This window comes from Lepidochelys olivacea (assembly GCF_965140295.1).
Source record: "Lepidochelys olivacea isolate rLepOli2 genome assembly, chromosome: 26".
Classification (NCBI taxonomy): Eukaryota; Metazoa; Chordata; order Testudines; family Cheloniidae; genus Lepidochelys; species Lepidochelys olivacea.
In genome coordinates, this window is record NC_140436.1 from 1401758 (window position 1) to 1424065 (window position 22308).

The 22308-nt window shown below is 46.7% G+C and overlaps 1 protein-coding gene across 3 annotated transcripts in view; it reads right to left on the bottom strand.

Moving 5' to 3' along the window:
* PLEKHA2 (pleckstrin homology domain containing A2) overlaps positions 1-22308 on the bottom strand; it is a 50918-nt gene that overhangs the window by 26834 nt on the left and 1776 nt on the right. The window contains exons 1-5 of one of the 3 annotated variants that reach the window (XM_084615265.1): positions 16074-16245; positions 14994-15157; positions 12127-12183; positions 7579-7627; positions 5858-5955 (exon numbers count right to left, since the gene is read on the bottom strand). In XM_084615265.1, the coding sequence (XP_084471391.1) occupies positions 5858-5955; positions 7579-7627; positions 12127-12183; positions 14994-15134 (345 nt within the window). In that variant the 5' untranslated portion in view covers positions 15135-15157; positions 16074-16245. Of the gene's footprint in view, positions 1-5857; positions 5956-7578; positions 7628-12126; positions 12184-14993; positions 15158-16073; positions 16246-22308 lie in introns of those variants that run through there. The other 2 variants (XM_084615264.1, XM_084615266.1) reach the window with 2 other exon arrangements.

Below are 22308 nucleotides of genomic sequence, written 5' to 3' on the forward strand. Positions count from 1 at the left end.
CAGGCTTCGCTAACCAAATGAAGTAGCCAGCCTTCAGTGGTAGGGAACAGGAAACATGACCATCTTAACACACCATCGCTTCCTGTTTCAGAAACAGCACAGCTGCTGTGACAGAAAGCAACGAGGCAGAAGGTTCCCACACCCGCGGGAGCCCAGCACTGTGCAGCATGTCCTCAGCAACGTACACCTGTGCAGCATGGTCCGGCGGAACTTTCTGCGGTTGTCACCCTGTGCACCAGGCCGCCAAACACGCTGGCGTGACGAGCAACGGGCCAGATCAGAACCTCTTGCGCAACATGCCGCCTTTCATCTGTCTGCATCTTCTCAAGCATCGCAGAAGGGAGTGCAGACAAGGAGGTCTGTGCACGTCACTGCCGGAGGAGCTGGTACACATGGCCAAACCAACGGAAATGGTTTCACAATGCATACGAAAAGGGAGCGTATAGTAGGGGCCTGAATCTCTGCATGCACTGCTGCTAGGGGGTGCCCGTTCGAAGCCAGCTCACAGCAATCAGCCTGTGAGTCCGTTTTCATCTGCAAAATGGAAAAAATAATTAGCTACCTCTCCAGGGTATCTACTGCAGGTACCTGCCCCAGCTACGACAGTATCTACGCACCTCAGAGCCTCTAATGTACGTATTCTCACCCCCACCACCACCCCTGCGAGGCGGGGCAGTGCTATGATCTCCACTGTACAGACAGGGCTAAGAGAAACCAAGTGACTTGCCAAAGATCACATACGAAGTCTGTGTGAGAGCAGGGAACTGAACCTGTCTCTCAGTCCAAGAGGACCTCCCTAAGAGCTGGACCATCCTTCCTTCCCTGCTGTGAGGGTTAGCTTAGTGCTGCCCATGTAGAGTGCTGAAGAAATATTTTGGCAACCACAAGCAAGTAACAAATCAAGCTTTGCACAATACATATCAAGATGGAGATTTTCAATGGCAAAGGGCAGTCAGGGGCCCAGATCCCACTGAAAGTCAGGATCTCTCCCCATAACTGCAGTTGCACCTTTCAAAACCTCCCCAGAAGTGACTGAGCTGTTCCAGGCTACAGCGGCCCAAGCAGCTTTGAGGATAGTCAGCCGGGACCATGACAAATGCAGAAAAACAATGGCCTCACAGTGGGAGAAGCATGGACTGGAATCTCATGCTTCAGCCCGCAGGGGAGCCCGGCGCTCCTGGCTAGGGCTACTCGCTTGTCTGAGAACATAAGATCGGTCATACTGGGTCAGAACAATGTAGCCCAGTGTCCTGTCTTCCGACAGTGGCCAATGCCAGGTGCCCCAGAGGGAATGAACAGAGCAGGTCATCACCAAGTGATCCATCCCCTGTCACCCATTCCCAGCTTCTGGCAATTAAAGAGGAGAGCAGCCTGTCCTACTTAATAACAGTCCTTCTGAACGGTGCCTCTTCGCAAGCCGGCTCTCTCTAGACAGGCTGCCTCTGCTGTCTAGATGCTGGTGCCATGCTTGCAATTTTACACCCCACACCCTAGCTGGGACAGACAAACCTCTCTCTCTCTTCCAAAAGACGATGAAATAAGGAAATACTAGCCCCGGGCTGAAGTGCCAAGGGAGGTTTAGTATGGAAACAGCCTTTCTTAGAACGTCTGACTCTAGACGTGCTTTAACTGGTTATTCTGGCATGTTCAATACAATATTGACACACACTGACTAATTCTGTATCCTGCACTTCAGAATTCCTCTGCCACCTAAGGCAGCTAAGCCCTGTGCATCAACCTGAGCGTATGTACCATGGGGCCAGGACAAAGAAACTCTACACAGCACACGGGTCTGGAATTGCTGGAGCACCAGTCTCCTGGGGTCTCTTTCCGGTCTCCCATCTAAATGAATTTGTAGCCATATTGATCCCGGAAATGAAAGCAGAAGCGGCATATGCTGTTTGTTGTTGGCACAACCGATGAGCTAGCATTTCGGCACACGGCTCCGATGCCAGATGAAGGGCCCAGCTAGCCCAATACACTCACAGAATCCTAGAATATTAGGGTTGGAAGGGACCTCAGGAGATCATCTAGTCCAACCCCCTGCTCAAAAGCAGGACCAATCCCCTACTAAATCATCCCAGCCAGGGCTTTGTCAAGCCTGACCTTAAAAGCCTCTAAGGAAGGAGATTTCACCACATCCCTAGGTAACCCATTCCAGCGCTTCACCACCCTCCTAGTGAAAAAGTTTTTCCTAATATCCAACCTAAACCTCCCCCACTGCAACTTGTACATACTCTCACCCCCCCACCACTCCCGCGAAGCGAGGCAGTGCTATGATCTCCACTGTACAGACAGGGCTAAGAGAAACCGAGAGATTTGCCAAAGATCACATATGAAGTCTGTGAGAGCAGGGAACTGAACCTGTCTCTCAATCCAAGAGGACCTCCCTAAGGGCTGGACCATCCTTCCTTCCTTGCTGTCATCTGCTACCACTGAGAACAGTCTAGATCCATCCTCTTTGGAACCCCCTTTCAGGTAGTTGAAGGTTGCTATCAAATCCCCCCTCATTCTTCTCTTCTGCAGACTAAACAATCCCAGTTCCCTCAGCCTCTCCTCATAAGTCATGTGTTCCAGTCCCCTAATCATTTTTGTTGCCCTCCGCTGGACACTTTCCAATTTTTCCACATCCTTCTTGTAGTTTGGGGCCCAAAACTGGACACAGTACTCCAGATGAGGCCTCACCAATGTCAAATAGAGGGGAATGATCACGTCCCTCTATCTACTGGCAATGCCCCTACTTATACATCCCAAAATGCCATTGGCCTTCTTGGCAACAAGGGCACACTGTTGACTCATATCCAGCTTCTTGTCCACTGTAACCCCTTGTCCACTGTAACCCCCCTTTCTGCAGGACTGCTGCCTAGGCACTCAGTCCCTAGTCTGTAGCGGTGCATGGGATTCTTCCATCCTAAGTGCAGGACTGCACTTGTCCTTGTTGAACCTCATCAGATTTATTTTGGCCCAATCCTCTAATTTGTCTAGGTCCCTCTGTATCCTATCCCTACCCTCCAGCGTATCTACCTCTCCTCCCAGTTTAGTGTCATCTGCAAACTTGCTGAGGGTGCAATCCACACCATCCTCCAGATCATTTATGAAGATATTGAACAAAACCGGCTCCGGACAGACCCTTGGGGCACTCCACTTGAGACCGGCTGCCAACTAGACACGGAGCCATTGATCACTACCCCACTGTCTGGGTCAATGTATTTGCAGGTCTTAGGAAAGGCAGCACATTAATTCCCTTGCCCATTTTCACTGTATCTGGTCTTTCAGCGGCTATAGGTTTCTACTCAGCACCCGACCACATTGCAGCTTGGTAATGGGAATGGCCCAGAGAAGCCAGACCATGTGAACAGGCACACGGGAGAAAGGAAATTCAGAGGGAGCAGGTGGGTCAAATCTCACACCCAAAAGTCTTGCAAATATTTTTAGCAGCACTGTCCTTTCTAACTGCCCTGTAGAAGGCAGGAGACTCCCCTGCTGGATTTGTCTGATGTGCTGAGCTACTAAAGACCCAGTCAACCAGTGAGTGACGCAGGCCAACTAGCCAATCTAGACACGCCAGAGGATCCAAGAAGGCCCAGCCAACGTTTAATAGTTTGGGTTTTAGGGGTTTAAAAAAATCAAACAGGCTCCTTTCAGCAATAAACAGATGCAATTCTTTCTAAAAGCCGCATACTAGGGGCCCGATTCGCCAATGGCCAGCACCTTGTATCCTCACTGACACCTCTGCAGAAGAAGTGCAGAGTGGAGGTAAAGCTCTCTCAGATCAGAACAGTAGCATTTTAAATTAACTTTCCACAGGTGCAAATGACAAAAGTGTAAGGCACAAGGAGAAACAGATCAGTGTCCTTCAAGTCTAGAGTTAATATTCTACTAGTCACACTTTGGAGGACATTGCCAACAGGGCATTTGCCATTCCTCTGGGGCTGATTTGGGGCTTTTACAAGTGTAACCTGCACCCAGAAGTGAGTGGAAGGTGCAAATCAGAGCAGGTGCAGCCAAGCAGCTCACCCTCCATCAGGCAGCTGCAGGGACCCAGATTTGCATCCTCACTTCACTTGCAGATACAAAAAGGCAAGTGCAATGCACACCAGCAAGAGGCAGGCCAGGCTCCAGCCCTTTGGAAAATGAAATCCTTTGCATTTTATTATACTGCAATATTGTAGATGTATAGCACACCACATGATCAATTGATGCTTGGAGAAGAGAGTTCTGTGCTAAAGATCACTGCTTAACTTGTTCAACATCATTCATCTTGATACATGATTTATAAAAATCTAGGCAATAGACATCAGTGTATGAGGCAGTAAAATCCATCTAGCACTGTGACCATTAGGTATCTCGAGTCCTTCAATTCATCCTTTTAAAATCATATGACTCCTTCAATGGATCTGTTAGGTTCTGGGATGTCCCATGATGAGTCAAGCTTCAAGAACCTTAATCAGAACAGACATTTCACCAGCCCATTTCTACAAACCGAACACTAAATAGACTGTATACGGACAGCTCTATCATTCCGGTTCACTTTTATGCTTAAATTACCATCAACAACAGGGACAGGCACCATCTCTCATTGTAAGGAGCATTAAACAGCCAAGGAGAAGGCAAACCAGGAGTCACTGGGCCACTGTTAACTTATGGCTATATAAATGCACTGGTATATGAGAGGGAAAGACAGAGACATGTCCAGTCACATTCTCTCCCTTACTGTGTCCCACAATACAAAGCGTTTGCTGTGTCAAATCTCATGAGACCAACCATACCAGGAAGGAGAAAAACTGAATAAGCAAATTACTTTAGCACAAGAAATAAACCCTTTGATAGCAGCAGCAAGAAATCAGTTACACACAGATCCCAGGCTTCAATAATTACATTAACACAGTGGCACCAGAACACATAAGGGTGTGCCTATCTCCATTAGAAGCTTCTCTTTTCCAAGGGTTTAATCATGGTCACACGCAGCAGCTGTGCCTGGGAATACGGGAAGTGAATTTATCTTATCTTCGTTTATAAATATAAAAATCTCTCCAGATTTAAGTTACCAGAGAAGAAAAGAAGCCACAGAGATCACTCATCTGAGGCCAGATTTGCAGAATAGCTCACTTACTATAGTTTTCAATGGTAGCTACTGGTCCTAAGGACTTCTGAAATTCTGGCCCACATTGTGGGTGCTGAGCTTAGAACTTAGGTGCTGTGTCTTTTTCCAGCTCTAAAATCTCTTTAGGAAGCTTCATAACCAAAAGATCAGCCCCTTTTCTTGGAGTATTTTCTTTCTTCAATTAAAATCATGCAAGTCATTAAAACTTGCAAAGCAGCAACTAAGCATGCAGAGTGTCAATAACTTCTCTGTACTGCCTGGGAAGTTGCAGCAGTCCCATTCCTTCCAATGGGAGCTGAGGGAGCTCAGGAGCCAATGGCATCACAATTGCTTTATAGCACAGAGCCGCACGATGCTGAATGTGGATGGATCAGAGCAGCTCCCAAGGGGACTGAAGGACAGAGCAGCAGCTAGCTGAGAGCAGGGTTTCAACTTCTTTCCTGGTTTTGTGGCTGTGAATCACAACCTCAGCATTAATTAAAACATGACAGACTCAAAAATCTGAGTAGGAATTTCCTGCAGAGCCAGCAGTGCTAATGCCACATCAAGAGCGGCTCAGCCTCAGAGCACAGCTGGCCCCGGGAGCAGCCCGTTTCTGGCCAGACTCAACCATTACCTTTGAGCAGGTTGCAGAAAGGAGATGGGGGATGAGGTCAGAGCAAGAAGTTAAATACGGCTTTTCCAAACATTTCTCGGACAGCCCCACTGCTCAACAGGGAAGTGGAGAAAGCAGTGACAGCAGCGTTAACATACCGTAATCTTGCTGGCACGGTTCAGAGCCTCCACCCAGTCCTGTAGGTCCTTTTGATCGCTGGCTTGTAAGAAATACCGCTGAGATAAAGCATTGATAACTATCAAAGAGAGGGGGGGGGAAAAAGAGAGGGAACCCCAGTTAGTGCTCAGCATGGTTAAATTAATTCATAAGAATTAATTTATAAGAATTAATTAATAAGAATACCTTGCACATCAGCAGCACCTCTCAACTTCCAACCCCACAGTACCCTGCAAACATTACCTATTTCAGCCTTGCAACCACTTGACTGGAAAATATGCCAGGAACCACCACTGAGCTGCAGCCACCTCTGGGGTGGAGTATGGCAGCTGTTTAACTGCACATTGCCACACTACACAACAGTTCAGGACTGGCTGTGAAGAATACCACAATCCAACTGAAACCACAGAGGGAATTTAGGGGGAGAGAATGGAATGATCTGAATTAGAATTTAACCAGGGCATTCGTGGTAACATGCTTACAAGTGCCCTGGGAGCTGTTATGACCACCAGTGGTCAGAACCACAGTTTTAAGTTTCATCTGCAACGATCAAAGGAGGATCAAATCCTGAACAGGAGTCCCATGGGAGTCTGGAAAGCTCTCTTGGGACACGCATCCCCTCCTCTCCACCCCTGACTTCTCAGCTAGTGTGGCCTTCTGGCTTGCAGCAGCTGGGTCAAAGGAAACATCCTCATAGGATTTCTGCATTGAAAACCTTGAGACATTTTGAATTGCGCAAGGTTTTGTTGAGACCCGTGCCTCCTCACGTCAGCCATCTGCACTTGCACTGCCCTGCCGCCAATGCACTCTGTGCTGGGGTGTCCGGAGTCCCAAGGAGTTAAACCAGAGCACTCCCCATATTTTAGGCACATGAGATTCTGTAGCACAGCACAGCAAAGCAGCAAGCTCAGTCATGGCGTGGGAATATGCTACCTGCTCTGGGTTTGGTACTGATTCATGTCCCCTGCATGCAAGTATAGAAAATTGTGGCACCCCCGCTACCCCCCCCGCCGCCGCACCCCAAGCCCTTTGAGACAGGTATGTGCTGGTGGTGTTGTTTCTGCTGCTTTAACTCGGAGGTAAGTTTAGTGCTCATGAAAGTGAGGAACTTTTGTGGCTTGGGTAAAGCTGAGGGCCACCGGGAAGGGAAAACAATCCCAGACCACCTCTTCTTTGCAATTACAGGCACACAGAAAAATACATTGTATAATGCACTGCAGCATTAGGGTGAATATGGGGGAAGCCTCCATTAGCGCAGAGAAGCACTAGGACAAGGTTGCTCAGGCTAGACAACCACCCACAGTATCCAGGCTACTGGGGGGGACAGGGAAAAACCGAGGTCCCCTCCCACCCAAAGGGAGAAATCCACCCCTGTGCAGAAGACGCCAGCACAAGGATCAAGGCACCATTTAGCCCTATGGGTTTCAGAGGGACTTAAGTGGTGCATAGTCCTTTGTGCTGACTGCGCTGTACAAGTGCGAATTTCACCCTCTCTGAAAACATCCTTCCAGCAACACGCAGTATCTCACACTTCTGGAACACCATATACTAATGAACAAAGAAGGCCCAGGGATAATTGCTGTTTATGAATTCTCATGGTTTATAACAGCACCTAACCATCCAGTCCTCCCGTCAGAGACCTGTCATTATGTGAGCGCTGGGCATTTTGGTGCTTTCCCCCGCCATCATATGTTACACTCACCAAAGCAGAATGGGACTTTTGGTTTTTGTTTTGGGGTGGCGACGCTGACCTAAAGAGAAACAGATTTTTAAAATAAATCACGTTAGCGGCAGTGAGATGGGGCAGCATCTGCTTCTGTTAGAAAGGACACATTGTCTTCCATTCTTCAGCACTGTAATTAAGACCATTTATAAATTATGAGGAAATCAAGCGAGCCTGAGTCAAAGCAAAATTAACATGACAAGTGAGAATGGCTCATCAGCACATCCTTCCTCACATACCTCCTTCGTCTGAGTTGTGTCTCACTAGATGTGCCTTCCTCACCATGGGCCCACATGTACCTGTGTCCCGCGCAAACGTCCCATGGTTAGTGCTAGATAGCAGAATTCCACTTGGATTTCTCCGGGGGAGAGATGTATATGCATATCCACACCACTATATGGCTCTGGTAACTGCAAATTTAGTCCATGGATGTGGCTAAAACCTTGCCTACAAGATCTATGCCTCTGCTGAAGATGAAAAAAGAACTAGCACCTCGCTAGCAAAACCTGTGCTTTACCATGGTTCTGGGGCCTGGCGTTAAGAGAGTAGGTGCATGTTCATACCTGGGCATGCTAACAGACGCAGCTCACCTAGAACGGCTATTTCAGCACAGGGTACACATGCCCTAGCGTGGCGTAATTCCTCTTCCACACCAAATCTATGATGCGGATACACTGCAATGCTACTATTTTACTACAACATTTTCTCTGGCGCAGAGTCGCTTTCTTTTGCTGGAAATAGACCATCACCGAGCATGAAAAGGACTGCCTTGCAGCAAACCAGGCGAGCCTCTGTGTCACAAAACCACCCCAGATATGTTAACAGGCAAAGTGACAGTTGGCCTTTAGCGGCGGATATATCCTGTGCATATCAGAATGAGATTTATGATGCAAGTTCACCACCACTGCTACTCACGACGAGGTGCCCCACAGCTGAGTTAGCTCAGGAACTCATTCATATCAGATTTAATAGAGACCACGTGTGGTAACGAACTCAGCAGCCCCAAAAGAAGGTCACTTCAGAGAGCAGCCTTCATCTGCTGTTCTCCCTCTACTCCAGTGCCAGCCACACTGCACAACAAGGATGCAGATTCTTTTGGGGCCCTGGAAGTATGACTTTCTGTTGGACCAAATGCACTCTGTGCAGTAATTAAGAAAACTGAAGGGAAATAACAGTGGTTGCTCCCTAAAGAATAGGAATCATTTTTGTAAGAGTAATATTCCCGGGGGCTCCAGGCATGGCCTTTATAGAGTATATTTATTTTGACAGGCCGCCTACTTCTGAACCAGTCTGTAATACTTTAAATATGCTTTCTCAAGCAAACCTCCATTTCTCTGGCATGTTTATAATTGGTAGCTAAAGCCATTGGTATAACCCAACCCTGCAGTTTTCGACTGAATCCAGAGCTGTAGCAATTTTCACTTAGTCTAAAATATATATAATTTATCAGTGAAGTTCCTTCTGAAATGGGGAAGACTGCATCCCTCAGCATGGCTTCATCTGAGCTTAATTTATAAATCATGAATCAGCAGGAGCAGAGATCTGCTGGGTCTTTTTCCAACGACAGTAACCAAAGCTGTAACTACAGTAACCCGCCCCAGGCCAAGATCCAGAAGGTCGAACTTCCAAGCACATCTAGGTGGCACATACAATCCCAACTTGCCTGATCAACAGAGCCATGATATTAGACACGTGACTCTCTGTCAAGGGATTTAAAGCACAAGGTGTGCTAAGAAAGCAACATTTCCTACCGCGTATTGTTCCCTGTGCTGTTTGCACCCACATGGCCCACCTTACAGTCTTTCTGGTGGATGCTGTTCCAGCTAATCTGTCTTGGCCCTGTACCACTCGAGCACTGCACATGAATGAAGTCGTAGGAAAAGATGCACATTTTGTAGCTGGGCACAGAAAGACTAAGTGACTCACTCAAGGCCACATAAAGAATCTGGACTAGGGCAGAGGTAGGATTTGAACCCAGGACTCCCACATCTCAGCTAGTGCCTTAACCACAAGGCAGTCTTCCTCTGGGAAGAGATTCTCAATGTTTCCAGAACCGGGGCTGCCTGCTGGCAAACACAGAGGCCACCCTGTGCTCAGCACTAGCTCACACCCACCCTTGGACACTAGTGCCTGTTATATTAAGGCGGGGAGTGGGGATATTGGCCAGGGTACTAGACGTCCCCTCCACTCTTCTCTAAAAGTCCCCTAGTATATTTAACATTCCTTAGGCACGCCCCAGAAATTAGCAGAAGGGACCTTGGTTGGACATATCCAGAGGACAGTGACTGCTCCTGGCACTGCACAGCAGGGACAGCACTGGGCCTGAGCCAAAGTTCTGGCATGAGGACTCGAACCCACAACCTTATGTCCTAGAGGGGGTGACTACAACTGAAGGGAACAGACACTGAAGACAGACATGGGGGATTTGATTCTCTACCCTCTTGCTCTCCGGGCAGTCAGTCACACCAGTGCAGAATGGGTGTGCAGTGCTACCAAACATCCAGGGTGGAGTGTGATGTGTGGCAAAGGACTCCCAGGGGGCAAAGAAGCGGAGAATCAGGCCCTGAAACAACAACACTGCAGCCAGCCACACAGGAAGAGGAGCAGCCTTCAGAATGGGCACTTGGAGACCCTGCCCTCTAAGGTAGGTGTCAATTCCACCTGGAGGAGACACACCCACGCTAGCTTTGACCCAGGTAATGGGCAAAAAACCGAAGCAGAGCTGCTGTGATGCAAGCAGTGGGAGGGGCCAGCTTCCCCGGGTACAAGCCCATCTGAGACCACAGGAAGATACAGGGGGTGGCTGGCCCGTCCCATGGGTCACACCACTGGGGCCCCACAGTTACAGTCAGCGCCCTAGCTCATCCGGAGCTGCTGCAGGCAGGTGTCCTTGAGCTGGAATTTACACTCTGGTTTGAAGCACAGACAGACCTGAGGCTACGTCTACATCGGCGCTGGGGGTGGGATTCCCAGCCCTCGCGGATGTCCGTGCGTTAGCTCTCAAGCTAGCCCACCAAAACTAGCAGCGTGGCCAGGGAAGCAGCGAGGGCTGCCAACCCTCCAGGACTGTCCTGGAGTCTCCAGGAATTAAAGGTTATGTCCTGTGATGAAACCTTCAGGAATTCGTCCAATCAGAACTGGCGACCCTAGAAGCAGCATGGGCTAGTTGTGCCAAGGACAAACCCAGCAGAACCCGGTGGGTTCGTTCTCAGCACAGCCGGAGCCCGTGCCACCGCTGGCCACGGCCCATGCTACCCTATCTACACGGCGCTAGCTCGATGAGCGGGCGGGAGCCGGTATCACTCCCCTAGCTCCAAACGCAGACAGACCCACATTTACACAGGAGAGTCCCGCGCAGTTGGGTGCGGCTTTGAATCAGAAGCTCATTCAAGTCGCCATGGAAGCGTCGCAGGAGAGGCATGTAGGAAACAATGCACCCTCTACTGAAGCTCCTTGGGACAGGGCCTGTCTCTCACTAGCTGTGCAGGGCCCAGCAAAATGGGCCTGACCTCATCTGGGGCCCTCTAGGCCCTCCTGTACTACACATTAAATAACCGCAACACAACTCCCGAGTCTCAGAGAGAGCCGTGTTGAGCAGTGGGTGATGTTTACATGACACCTTGTTACAGATTATTATTTACTTAAACTAATTACAAACCTGATAAAACACATAGTTATGCATGTGAACCAGGTTCAATCGGATGCTGAGTGAGACTGGCACTCTGAGCAATGAAATAGATTTAAAATGCTGTCTTCCAGCCGGGAAGTTTCATCTGCAAATAGCTCACGGCTGGGGCATCAGGCCCGATCAGGACTCTGTACTGGTTGCCCTTACTAAAAGCTTCCGGGTTCTGTGGCTCTGCATTCTTCCTCATTATTGAAATACCTCCTTCCTACCCAGCAATCCTGCTGGCCTACGTGATATCATTTTACAACGGAAATGCAGACCTCTTTGCTACACGAGAGACCTGTCACAGTAGAGCTGGCAGGACTCAGAGGATCCGTTTGGCGGGCAATTCCACAATTTCAAATTTTCGAAACAAAAAAAAAAAATTCAACGTTTCCCAGGAAACAAATTTCTGGAAAAAATGATTCATTTCAGGTCGGTTTGTTACCTTTTCCAACTTTTTAAAACATCAACTTTTTTAACACTAAAAAAATACCAAACCACCTTATGAGTTTAATTTTGAAAAGTTGTTTCTAAATTTAAAAAAACTGAAATGTTATATTCCTCAAAACATCAAGATATTCTAACATTATTGCAATGCTTAGTTCTGGGTTTTTTCTAAACAGTTCATCAAAATCAGTAGATTCTTCAAAAACTTTGAGTTCAGCAAAAAGGACATTTTTGGTTGACAAACATTCTGAAGAACAATATCCTCACCAGTTCTACCCAGCAGTAGTATATAGAGCAAATAACTCTGGACTCCTACAATTTTCTGTACTGGGCAGGCCATTAGCTTATTTCTAGGTCTAGTTCACCTCCCCCCACAGCAGAGCAGTTCTGAGACACCACCCTCCCATTACCTTGGATATATAGGTCAGCGGCAAAGATCCAACAGCTCCTGACCCGAGAGCCAGATTCTGCAAAACAGTCAAGAATGTTAAGAGTTAAACGATAAATAGTCACAAACCAGGTGAGCTAGGCGATCAGCTTACACTTTGTTTACGGAAGGGCACCTTCATACTTCTGTCCTCACCGACAGCCTCTATAAGTCAGCATTTTACCTTGGTGTGAGACCCATCACTATGCATCAGCAAGGCAGTAAGGGGTGCACTAGTTGCTGGGTAGTTTATTGCATGGGGAAAGTTGTTCTGTTCTTTAACATTAGCTAAGGGGCCAGAGACCATGGCACTGGGCATAGATTATAAATGAAAATAAAATAAAATTTGCTTTGAGCTGCATTTACAAAAAACACACAATGAACGCTAGTCCAAATGGTGACTGGTGCTGGTGCACACACAAGAGATTCCTATAGCTCTCCTTTTATTCTTATTATTTTAATCACTGTAGTAAATGCCACGACCACTCCAGGAGCTGCCAGCCACAACAGACACAAAACTCCAGACTCCTGGCTACTGGGTGAGCATATTCTGCATGACCCCATTTCTAGGATGACAGATATTTTAATAATTTTTGTTACTGTCTTTACACTGAGATATGAACTGGAATGGGGACCTAATAATGTCTCACACTGACATAGTACTTTATCATCTCTTCAGAGAATAAATTGTATAAAATATCATTGGCATGGTCTAAGAGAGCATAGTACACACAGAGAAACTGATTTGTTGCAGTTTCCTCTTGCAAAGAAAGAGGAAAGTCTAACAACATACATGGCAGAAAGCATCCTGCATCATTTCATTTCTGAGGCCCCAATTCAGCAAAGCAGATGCTTAACTTCATGTATGTGCCGAAGCCCATTCCTATTCAGCAAAACACTTAAGCAGGAGCTTAACTTTGAGCACATGTCTCACTGAAGTTAGAGGGACTTGAGGCGTGTGCTTAAGTGCTCTGCTGGATTGGGGCCTGAAAGTAGATGCGGTTCATACAAAACTTTACACAGATTATACTATTTAGCAAAATGAGAAAGAGGAAGATACAGCTCCCCACACCCCGCCCCCATTTGATACAGCAAGCAGCAGGCATTTCTGGCTGATACTGACTCATCAGAATAGCTCCGCATTCTAACCACAGCTGTGAACTGCCCTAGGAGTAACATCTGGGAGAGTGACCAATCACTGCACCCCTATGGGTCAGAGCCAACTTTGAAAAGAAACTGTTACCCCACATTCCACCTCCTGCTTTGGGCCTGCGGCTGGTTCACTACCATGGAGCCGAATGGTTCACTGGCTGAGACCAGAAGACATTCTAGTTGTATTTGTCTTGGATTCAAAGTCTAAAAGGGTGTGGAGGGGGAATTCAGGAACATTTTTGACACACGGCTTACACATACTGATAACAGATACTATCCAGTCACATTTCAGCTTCCCTCAGCAAGAAAGCACGGCACAGAGTGACCCATCCCACTTGAAAATGAAGGGCTGCTTCCAGCTGCACTCAGGCTCAACGCTGCTTCAGTGAAGTGACCCAGCACCAGCTTCCCAACAGAGGCCTGATCCAAACGCTCTGAAGCCAACGAGAGCCTTTCCACAGATTTCAATGGGCTTTGGATCAGAAATTCATCCTCAGAGCAGGAAAAGGATATGAGTGAGCACCATACTTAAAAAAAAAAAAAAAAAAAAAGAAAAAAGAGAGAGAGAGAGACCACCCTCTGTATTGCTTACTGAGCATGGTGCAATATATTCACCCCATGTTGTGGCAAGACAGAATATGAAAAGCCACAATAGAATCTGCTATCCCTACCACCACATCCTTTGAGACACTCTCTCCATCCCATAAAGGCATCTCTTCTATGTGACTTAAAGCATCAAGGAAAATTAGTGGTGCGAGACAACTTTACGGGACATGGCTTCCCCAGAAACAGGCATCAGATAATCTGACACAAATGGACATCCAAATGGCGACTTTCCATTATGACACCCACGAGATTAATGATGGGATGTTTTGTGCCAAAACAACCCAATGATTGAACTGCAGAGAGGATTTCACCTCTCCAAGATCCTGATATTTGCAGTGTTATTGTAGCCACGGTGGTCCCAGGATCCTAGAGAGACAAGGTGAGTGATGTAGTGTCTTTTACTGAACTAACTTCTCTTGGTGAAAGAGACGAGCTTTTGAGTTACACAGAGCTGAAGAACTCTGTATAGCGTGAAAGCTTGTCTCGCTCATCAACAGAAGTTGTTCCAATAAAAGATCTTACCTCCCCCACCTTGTCTCACTGGGATCCTGGTAGACTGTTACGTGGCAGTTTTAACATCAGAATGGGAAATAAATCATTCCAGATTGCTGACAAGGACAGGGTTCCGGGCACAAGGAAACCCACTTTCTCCAGCACTGAAGTTGCGGTCTCTGCTTGTCTTAACTAGTGCTCGAAGCTGGTGTAATAAAAATGGGGGGGTGGGGGGAAGAGAAAAATAGGGGGGGTGGGAAATGTGAAGCCAATTAAAAAACGTGATCCCAGTTTCTGGGATTTCAATAGCAGAACCTGTCTAAATAAACCCTGTTTACTCCCATCATTAGAGTCTGAACACCAGCAGCACTGCTAAGGTGTCCAAGGTAACTGGGGAAAAAAGATCTGCATGATGAAAAGCCAGCTCTAGCTGCGAAATCCTAACACTGAACTCTTGTAACAAATGCATCCTCTTCTTAAGAGGCACTGAGTGGGAGGGGCAGATGCAGCATAAATCAGGAAGCAGAAGCCCTTTCAGCTGTGAAGTATGAAAGCCATGGAGATCTGCAGTGCTCCACGGAGCCCATTCTGGGACCTCACCTGGGGATTGTCCATATACCACAGAAGACAATTGGCCTGGGTGTCCAGGATGAAATATCTTCGCAGAAACTTGCCGCAGGTCTCATTTTCTTCAATGTCTAGAAACCCACAGATACGATTCTGTCGATCCACATAAGGCATTCCGGGCTTCTTGTAGCATCACCCTAGAAAACATAAAAGCCTGCCGATGAAGCCAGGGTACTCCCAACCCCTACCCTAAGCAGCCATGGCAGTGAAGTGTTCTTTCCCTGTTCTAGGTTGACTTCATATTCATACACACCTCCCTTTCTGTTTCCCTGTCAAGAGCTGGGATGACAGCTCAGTCACCAGGTTTGGGCATGCAGCCTAAAGCAGCTGAGCGTGAGGAAGAAGATGGTTGGATTGGGTTACATTTGACACACAGACATTATTCTGTTCCACTTTCACATTTAACTGGCCGTTAGCAGGTTGGTCCCGCCACACGTAAACGGAAACATTTGTGCAAATTCCACCTCCTTGAGGTTGCACATCATTTCACAGCCCAAACGTCAGGAAATTAAACAACAGATACCGGGTATTTAGCTTGGTCTAGAGGCTGAGCTCCTCATCGCAGGATGGTTGAAGTAGGTAATAGAAGGTTCAGGCCTCAATCCTGGCAGGCTCCCACACCCACGCAGAACGCGGTTGGATTCAATGGAGCTCCCAGCAGGGTTTCAGCAGCATGGTCAGCTGCAGGACTGAGGCCTGGGATTGTATTCAGTCTGTTATCCAAACTTCCTGGTGCCTCTGCTAGGGACTGGACAGAACCAAACCCTACCCCACCTTTGCATGTTTCTGCTATTAGCAGATAGGCCACCACAAACTGAGGAATTCAAGGTCACGGCGAGACAAAGACACCAGCATAACAATTCTGGACACATTCGGAAGCTGGGTAAATAAAAAAAACAGACCAGAGTGACCAAAATAGCTCAGCTGAGGAACTGCAGGAGTTAAGAGAGCAGGGAGCTTCCAGGAACTACAGATGGCCTTAATCACTACAAGCTGCTCGCTAGCCCGACAGCACTATTGCAAGAGGACTCAGAACACTTCACTGTTCCCCACCTTGTCACAGCAGAAGGGCCACCTGGATGGTCACAGAGCAGCAGCAGGCCAAAGAGAAACAACGGACCCAGGACGGAGCAAGACACCATCCCTTGCAACAGAGCAGCAGCTGGTGATGCAAGGAGGCCTAGGAGGACCCCACCCCCTTTCTACTCCACAGGCATCTAGGAGACAGCAAACTCAAAGGCCCGCAGCCCTTGGCCAAAACAAACAAAACAATAATTACAAACGGGTGAACAGCCAGGAGAGCTTTGTGGCAGGAAAAGCACAAGTCACTCAGCCCCGGAGAACTGCAAAGCCTCAAATCAAAGCGAGAGAGAGCGTGTGTGCACGCACACACTCACTCCTAGGGAATGGAAAATAAACTGCAACTCCTGCAGAAAGCATGTGTAGTTGGGATGCAGAGTCAGCAAGTCAGCAATGATCAGTCCTCTCTGGGTAAAAACGTGTCACTAAATCCACTCGAGCCACAAACACCTTCCAACACTACCTTTGTTCCTCAGGGCCCAGCATCTGCCACCGAGCCTCAGGGCTCCTGTGCCCTACAGGAACATTGTTCTGCAAAGGGACAGAGCATGGCTGAACAAGGAGAGCTCAACAGTTGCAGTCTGAGCAGGAACAAACTGTCCTTTTGGAGAAGTTGAGAGTTTTTCAAAAAGAGCCATAAGAATCTGGGAAGATTCAGCCCTACAGAGAAAGAACCTCCCTCCCTGCTGGCCAAGAGCTCAGATACCACAGAGAGAGACCCCTGAGAAAGTCAGTGAGAGAGAAGAACAAGATGCCAGGTTTGACAGCGTGATGGTTAGAACCCTGGCGTCTGGTCTCTACGAGCACCCGCAACTGGTGCTGGTGCAAGGGAGGAAGATTTGGGACCTAGCTCTTCGTCACCTTGCAACACTGTCATTTACAGTAACTGCAAAGTGGGTGCAAAGCCCCACCAGTCTAGAGTGGCAGAGCCTCACACTCAATCTGCAGGGTGTGAACGACTGGGGCAATGGAGAATCAGGCCCTTTAAGGTGGAGCTCACTGCAGATGTGGTCTATGGGACTGATTCTCCACTGCCTTGCACACTGTCGCCATTTACATACATGTAGAGTTGGCACAAGACGCTACCCACTTTGCACTGGTCCATGTCCCAACACAAGGTGAAGAGCAGTGGAGAATCAGACGCTGTATGTAGGTAGCTGAAAAGGCACCATATCTCAGAAATGCCTTGGGCGAGAAGCCTCGTAATTACTGTGACTCTTGGTGGATGGAATGGGAGGTGACCTATATCTCGTATATCAAATACGCCACAGGTGGAGTCTGGCTGTGAACTAGCAGGAGCGTGAAAGGCAGCCCATGTAAGCCCCACCGAAATGGGCAGCACAAATAAAGGTCTTCTACAGATAAGGAGAAAATACGATTTTTTACCTTAAAAATTGTGATGGGTGGTTTCAGGGGGCACCCCTGTAGAAACGTACTGTCCAGTAGTTAGACAGATGGGACAGAGAATAAAATGTCTGCTGTCATCTATTCATATTTTCAGCACCAGCGTTTGGAGCCATGTATCACATTCAGAAGCAGGGTGGGAAGCGACCAGGGAGACTTGACTGGCCTGGAAGCAGCACCCAGCAGAGACAGGGGGCTGTTTTGACAAAGGTCACCTCCTAGTAAACTCCTATTGACTTAGGGGAATTTGAGCAGTCTTACTCTGAAGAGACCAAAGGCTGAAGGGCAGAGCGTGGGTAGTCTGGCTTGCTGGCACGAGTGAGAGAGAGAGAAGGCAACACACCGAAAATTATGAAGACCTTTGGATGTCATTAGAATCAGATTAGCCATTTGGCCCAGACAGAATAAAGGATACTGTGAAACAGATTTGGAATCAACGTTAATTATTAATATATTAAGCCATTGCCTCTAGACACATGACAATAAATATCATAGCAGAGCACTGTTAAATACAAACACTGGGCCCAGGCCAAGGCAGGAGGACAGCACTGGCTTTCCCAGGCTCTGCTGACATGGAGAAGCTGTTCCAGTTTAACTAAAGGTATGATTTTAAACCGATATAGTTAAAGCAGCACAAATCCCTGTGTGGACCCTTATTTTTGTTTCAGAGCACACTGATATGGTTCAGCTTAAATCAAATCCTGACTGATTTCAGATCAACAGAAATAAGAGTGTCCACACAGGAGTTTGCACCAATTTAAAACCATACCTTCAGTTCAGCTGGTCTGTGTGTGTAGACTGGGCTTCAGAAATGCTGCTGCAAATAAAAAGTAAGACAGGTCATGGTGTTTCAGAAGGGGAGGAAAAAGGAGACACACACACCATCTGGTGAGGAAGCTGGGAAGACATGTGGCCCATCAATTCCACCAGGAACAAGCTCAGGGCCCAGTTCTGCCAGCTTTACCTCAGGCTGGCTCCACAAGTCACCCCACTGAAATGAACGTGACCACTCATGAAGTAAGGTGCTGAGCAAGGGGGCAGGTTAGGCCCAAAATGAAAGAGCTGATTAGCCAGGTGCTATCAAGTTGCAGAGCGTGTGTATTAGCAATACACTGCTTGTCAGGTGTTTACAAAGTTGTTCAGTAAGGCCGTTCCCTGACAAGTCCAGACAAGTGACATTCCCATAGTCATGGGGCCCTTAAAACGGTACAGTTACAACTCAGCAGCACCTGTGAGCAGTAGCCAAACTCTACTTGGAAGTGACCCTTATAAAGATGCAAATTATTTTATGAATCTCAGTCTTTAGTCAAGGCCCTTAAACCACAGAGTTAGTACAAAGTGTAAAGAAATCGACTTTACTAACAGAGATAAAGGGCAGCTGTATCACAGTACTAACAGGCGATAACAAATTAACGAAACTCGAGCACCAGGCACTTCTGGGCTGCAGAACCCCTTCCTCTGCAGTGTTATGTGAAAGGCTGGTCAAAAATGCTGCTGTTTCTTATGGTTTTGCTCTGCCTCAATTAACACGAGCTTGATCAAGAATACTCAGATGCTCAGCTCCTGCACAGGAAAAGGTGACAGTGACCAACCTTAGATTGCACTTTGAGATACAAAAATCAGTGGGCAGATGAGATAATGATCACGCTGAGCTTTAAGTTCTGGAATGTACTCTTTTTTAGCATGCTATAGGGAGGCAATCATCATGCAAACCCCTTACTCTGGTTACAGTGATCCATTTTCCAGTATGCTGCAGGACAGAAGTTGCACTTATCCACCTGTCTCTTTAGAACCATCCACAGTTTCTTTTTCCCATAAGCTCAAAATAAGAATAGCATCTGCAGTTCCACTAGGTGGGGGTTTTCCCATCTTCCAGCTCCAGAAATCCGGCCGGAGTCAGGAAGAGTTTTCCCAACAAAGTTTAGTCTTGTTATAATATTCAGCACTTATGTAGCACCTGACACCTTCAAAGCACTGTACAACTTAGTCAACTGGCTGTACAGTTAGATGCATTCTGGGAAGTTTACACCTTCATATTTCACATCCAACATTGTTCACTGCCGGAGAGAGAACACTAGACTGAACATACCATTGACCTGTTCTACTGTAGCATTTCCTACCACATGCATATTTGCATAGAAATACTGTTACCCACCATGAGTTCACAACCCTGAAACAGGTTTAAGACACGATAATGAGGAAATCAGAGTAGCAGCCGTGTTAGTCTTTATCCGCAAAAAGAACAGGAGTATTTGCGGCACCTTAGAGACTAACACATTTATTAGAGCATAAGCTTTCGTGGGCTACAGCCCACTTCATCAGATGCATCGAATGGAACATACAGTAAGATATATACTACTTACTATATATTCCATTCGATGCATCCGATGAAGTGGGCTGTAGCCCACGAAAGCTTATGCTCTAATAAATGTGTTAGTCTCTAAGGTGCCGCAAGTACTCCTGTCCTTTTTAACAAGGGAAGAATCACAGGATAAGGCTAGCAGAGTCAACGATGATTTGAAGGCATCTTAATTCATGGCCAGAACCTTTGCCTGAAACTCAGTAACCAATTACTTCTGTTCCTCAATTATTAGAACAAAGAACTGACCATCACTGGAGCAACCACACAAGCTGGAACAGATGATACATATTTATATTTTCTGTATCCTACAACAGTGGAAGACAGCACCGTCTGAGACACAAAGAACTGACTGCAAAAAGGGGAAAAAACTCAGTTGTACTTATGCTTTACAACTACTTAACATAATTTAGAACTGCTAATGACTCCCTGAAGGCCTAGCAATCCGAAGAGCATGTCCCGTTATAACTTTAGATTACATACATTATAAATTATGAACAGGATAATGATACTGAGCACATGAAGTCACAGTTTATGGGAGAAGTTTCAATTGGATTTCTGGAAGCCAGTCTGAAATCTAACACTGATTTTAAAGAATTTCCCAAGACTAGCAGTGGAATTAGGCCCTTAGGATCTCATTACTGGTTCCAATTTATGTCAACACAACACAGAATGAAGTTCTCTTGCTTTCTGGGATTCTTTCCGTCTATTGCCTTTTCAACACAGTTAGAGGAGCAAAATATTCATAAATTCACCCCCTTCCAAAAAAAAAAACAAACAAAAACAAAAGCCACACCAAAATACCCCCAAAACAACACAACCCTGGCCTGGTTCAACTAATGTGATGACCCAGTAAAGAACTTACTGGAAAAGATTTCCAGCACAAGACAACCAACCTCTCTGATTTCCACCCAGGATACAGGAAGAGTATGGCATTGCTCCCTGAATAAAACAGCCTCACCAGGAGTTATAAAATGGAAAGGGAATCATTCAAATCACATTCAAACCCAATTACAGTTACTGTCAACTCAATGACCTGTGATGCTGCGCGGGGGCAGAGTTCCCAGGAACTGAATCCCAAAATCTCAGTTATCAAAGAGAGGGATGCTTTTCCCTCGTTTTGTCCTGAGATGCAACATTACAGGGGTTTCTTCACTTTTTCATCCCGCTTCAGCGGCGCTGAACAGCATCATCATCAATGCAACTCTTAGAGCAAAAAGCATATTAAGAAAAAAGAAATCTTCAGACTTGGTGTTCCTAAAATGACAGTGCAAAGTAGCCATTCGATAAATTAGGGTGTGTCTACATGTACATTAGAGAGACGAGGTGGGGGAGAGAATATATTTTATTGCACCAACTTTTGTTAGTGAAAGACAAGCTTTTGAGTTGACACAGAGCTCTTCCTCAGAAGCTCAAGAGCTTGTCTCTCTCACCAACAGAAGTTGGTCCAATAAAATATATTACCTCCCGCACCTTGTCTCTCTAATATCCTGGGACCAGCATGGCTACAACAAAACCACATACATGTGGATATACAGGAAAATTAATCCAAATTAATTAAGGGTGTGAATGTGAAGTGAATTAGTTAAACCACATTAAATCCCTGTGGGAATACCATGATTCAGAATTAAAGCGGCCTTCACTTCCTAAGTGAATTAAACTAAACCAAATTAAAACACCATCCACACAGGGATTTAATTCAGTATAGCTAATCCACTTCAAATTAACACCGTTAGTTAATTTGGATTAACTTTCTGGATGCCCCCATATAGACAAGCCCTTAGATGGTCCAGTATGACACAGCTAGGTCAATCTAGGGCACAGTGCAGGAGATCACACTGCAAGGGACTACAGAGTTTAGGGATTTGTAAATGGAAGAGTCATATGCTGTGCAATAAATGGGTATTCTGCTGGCACCAGACACTGAGAGCCTCTGCACTTGGTATCCTTGAAAATAATGGGAACCAAGATACTGGATCCACTCCAAGGAAACAGCATCACTGTCAACATGGATCTATCTACCTTTTTAACTATTTGTACTGGGCTTGTCACCTTGGTACCTGGATCTACAGCATAGTCAATGCTTTTCTTACAGACAACAGAGACAGTTTCCCTCTCTCAGGAGTTTAAATGTGAGATTACACGGGACTACTTTAGCTCCACTGCTGTCTTGGGCCACCAAATTATACCCACTCTTCCACAAAGCATCAACAGTTCCCAAGGCACCACCTAGTACACAGTTATTAAAACACGCTACGCTATGACGGATGATCGTTTAGACCTTTTATGACATTACCACATCTGCAAACTCCACTTCCTTTTATCTATGCTCACTAAAGAGAGCTCACAAAATTCTCCCCATTAACTCACAGAATGCTGACAGTTTCCAGAGGAAGGGCAGGTGAACAGGAGAACAGATGTAAATATTCTGCGGAATAGGTTCAG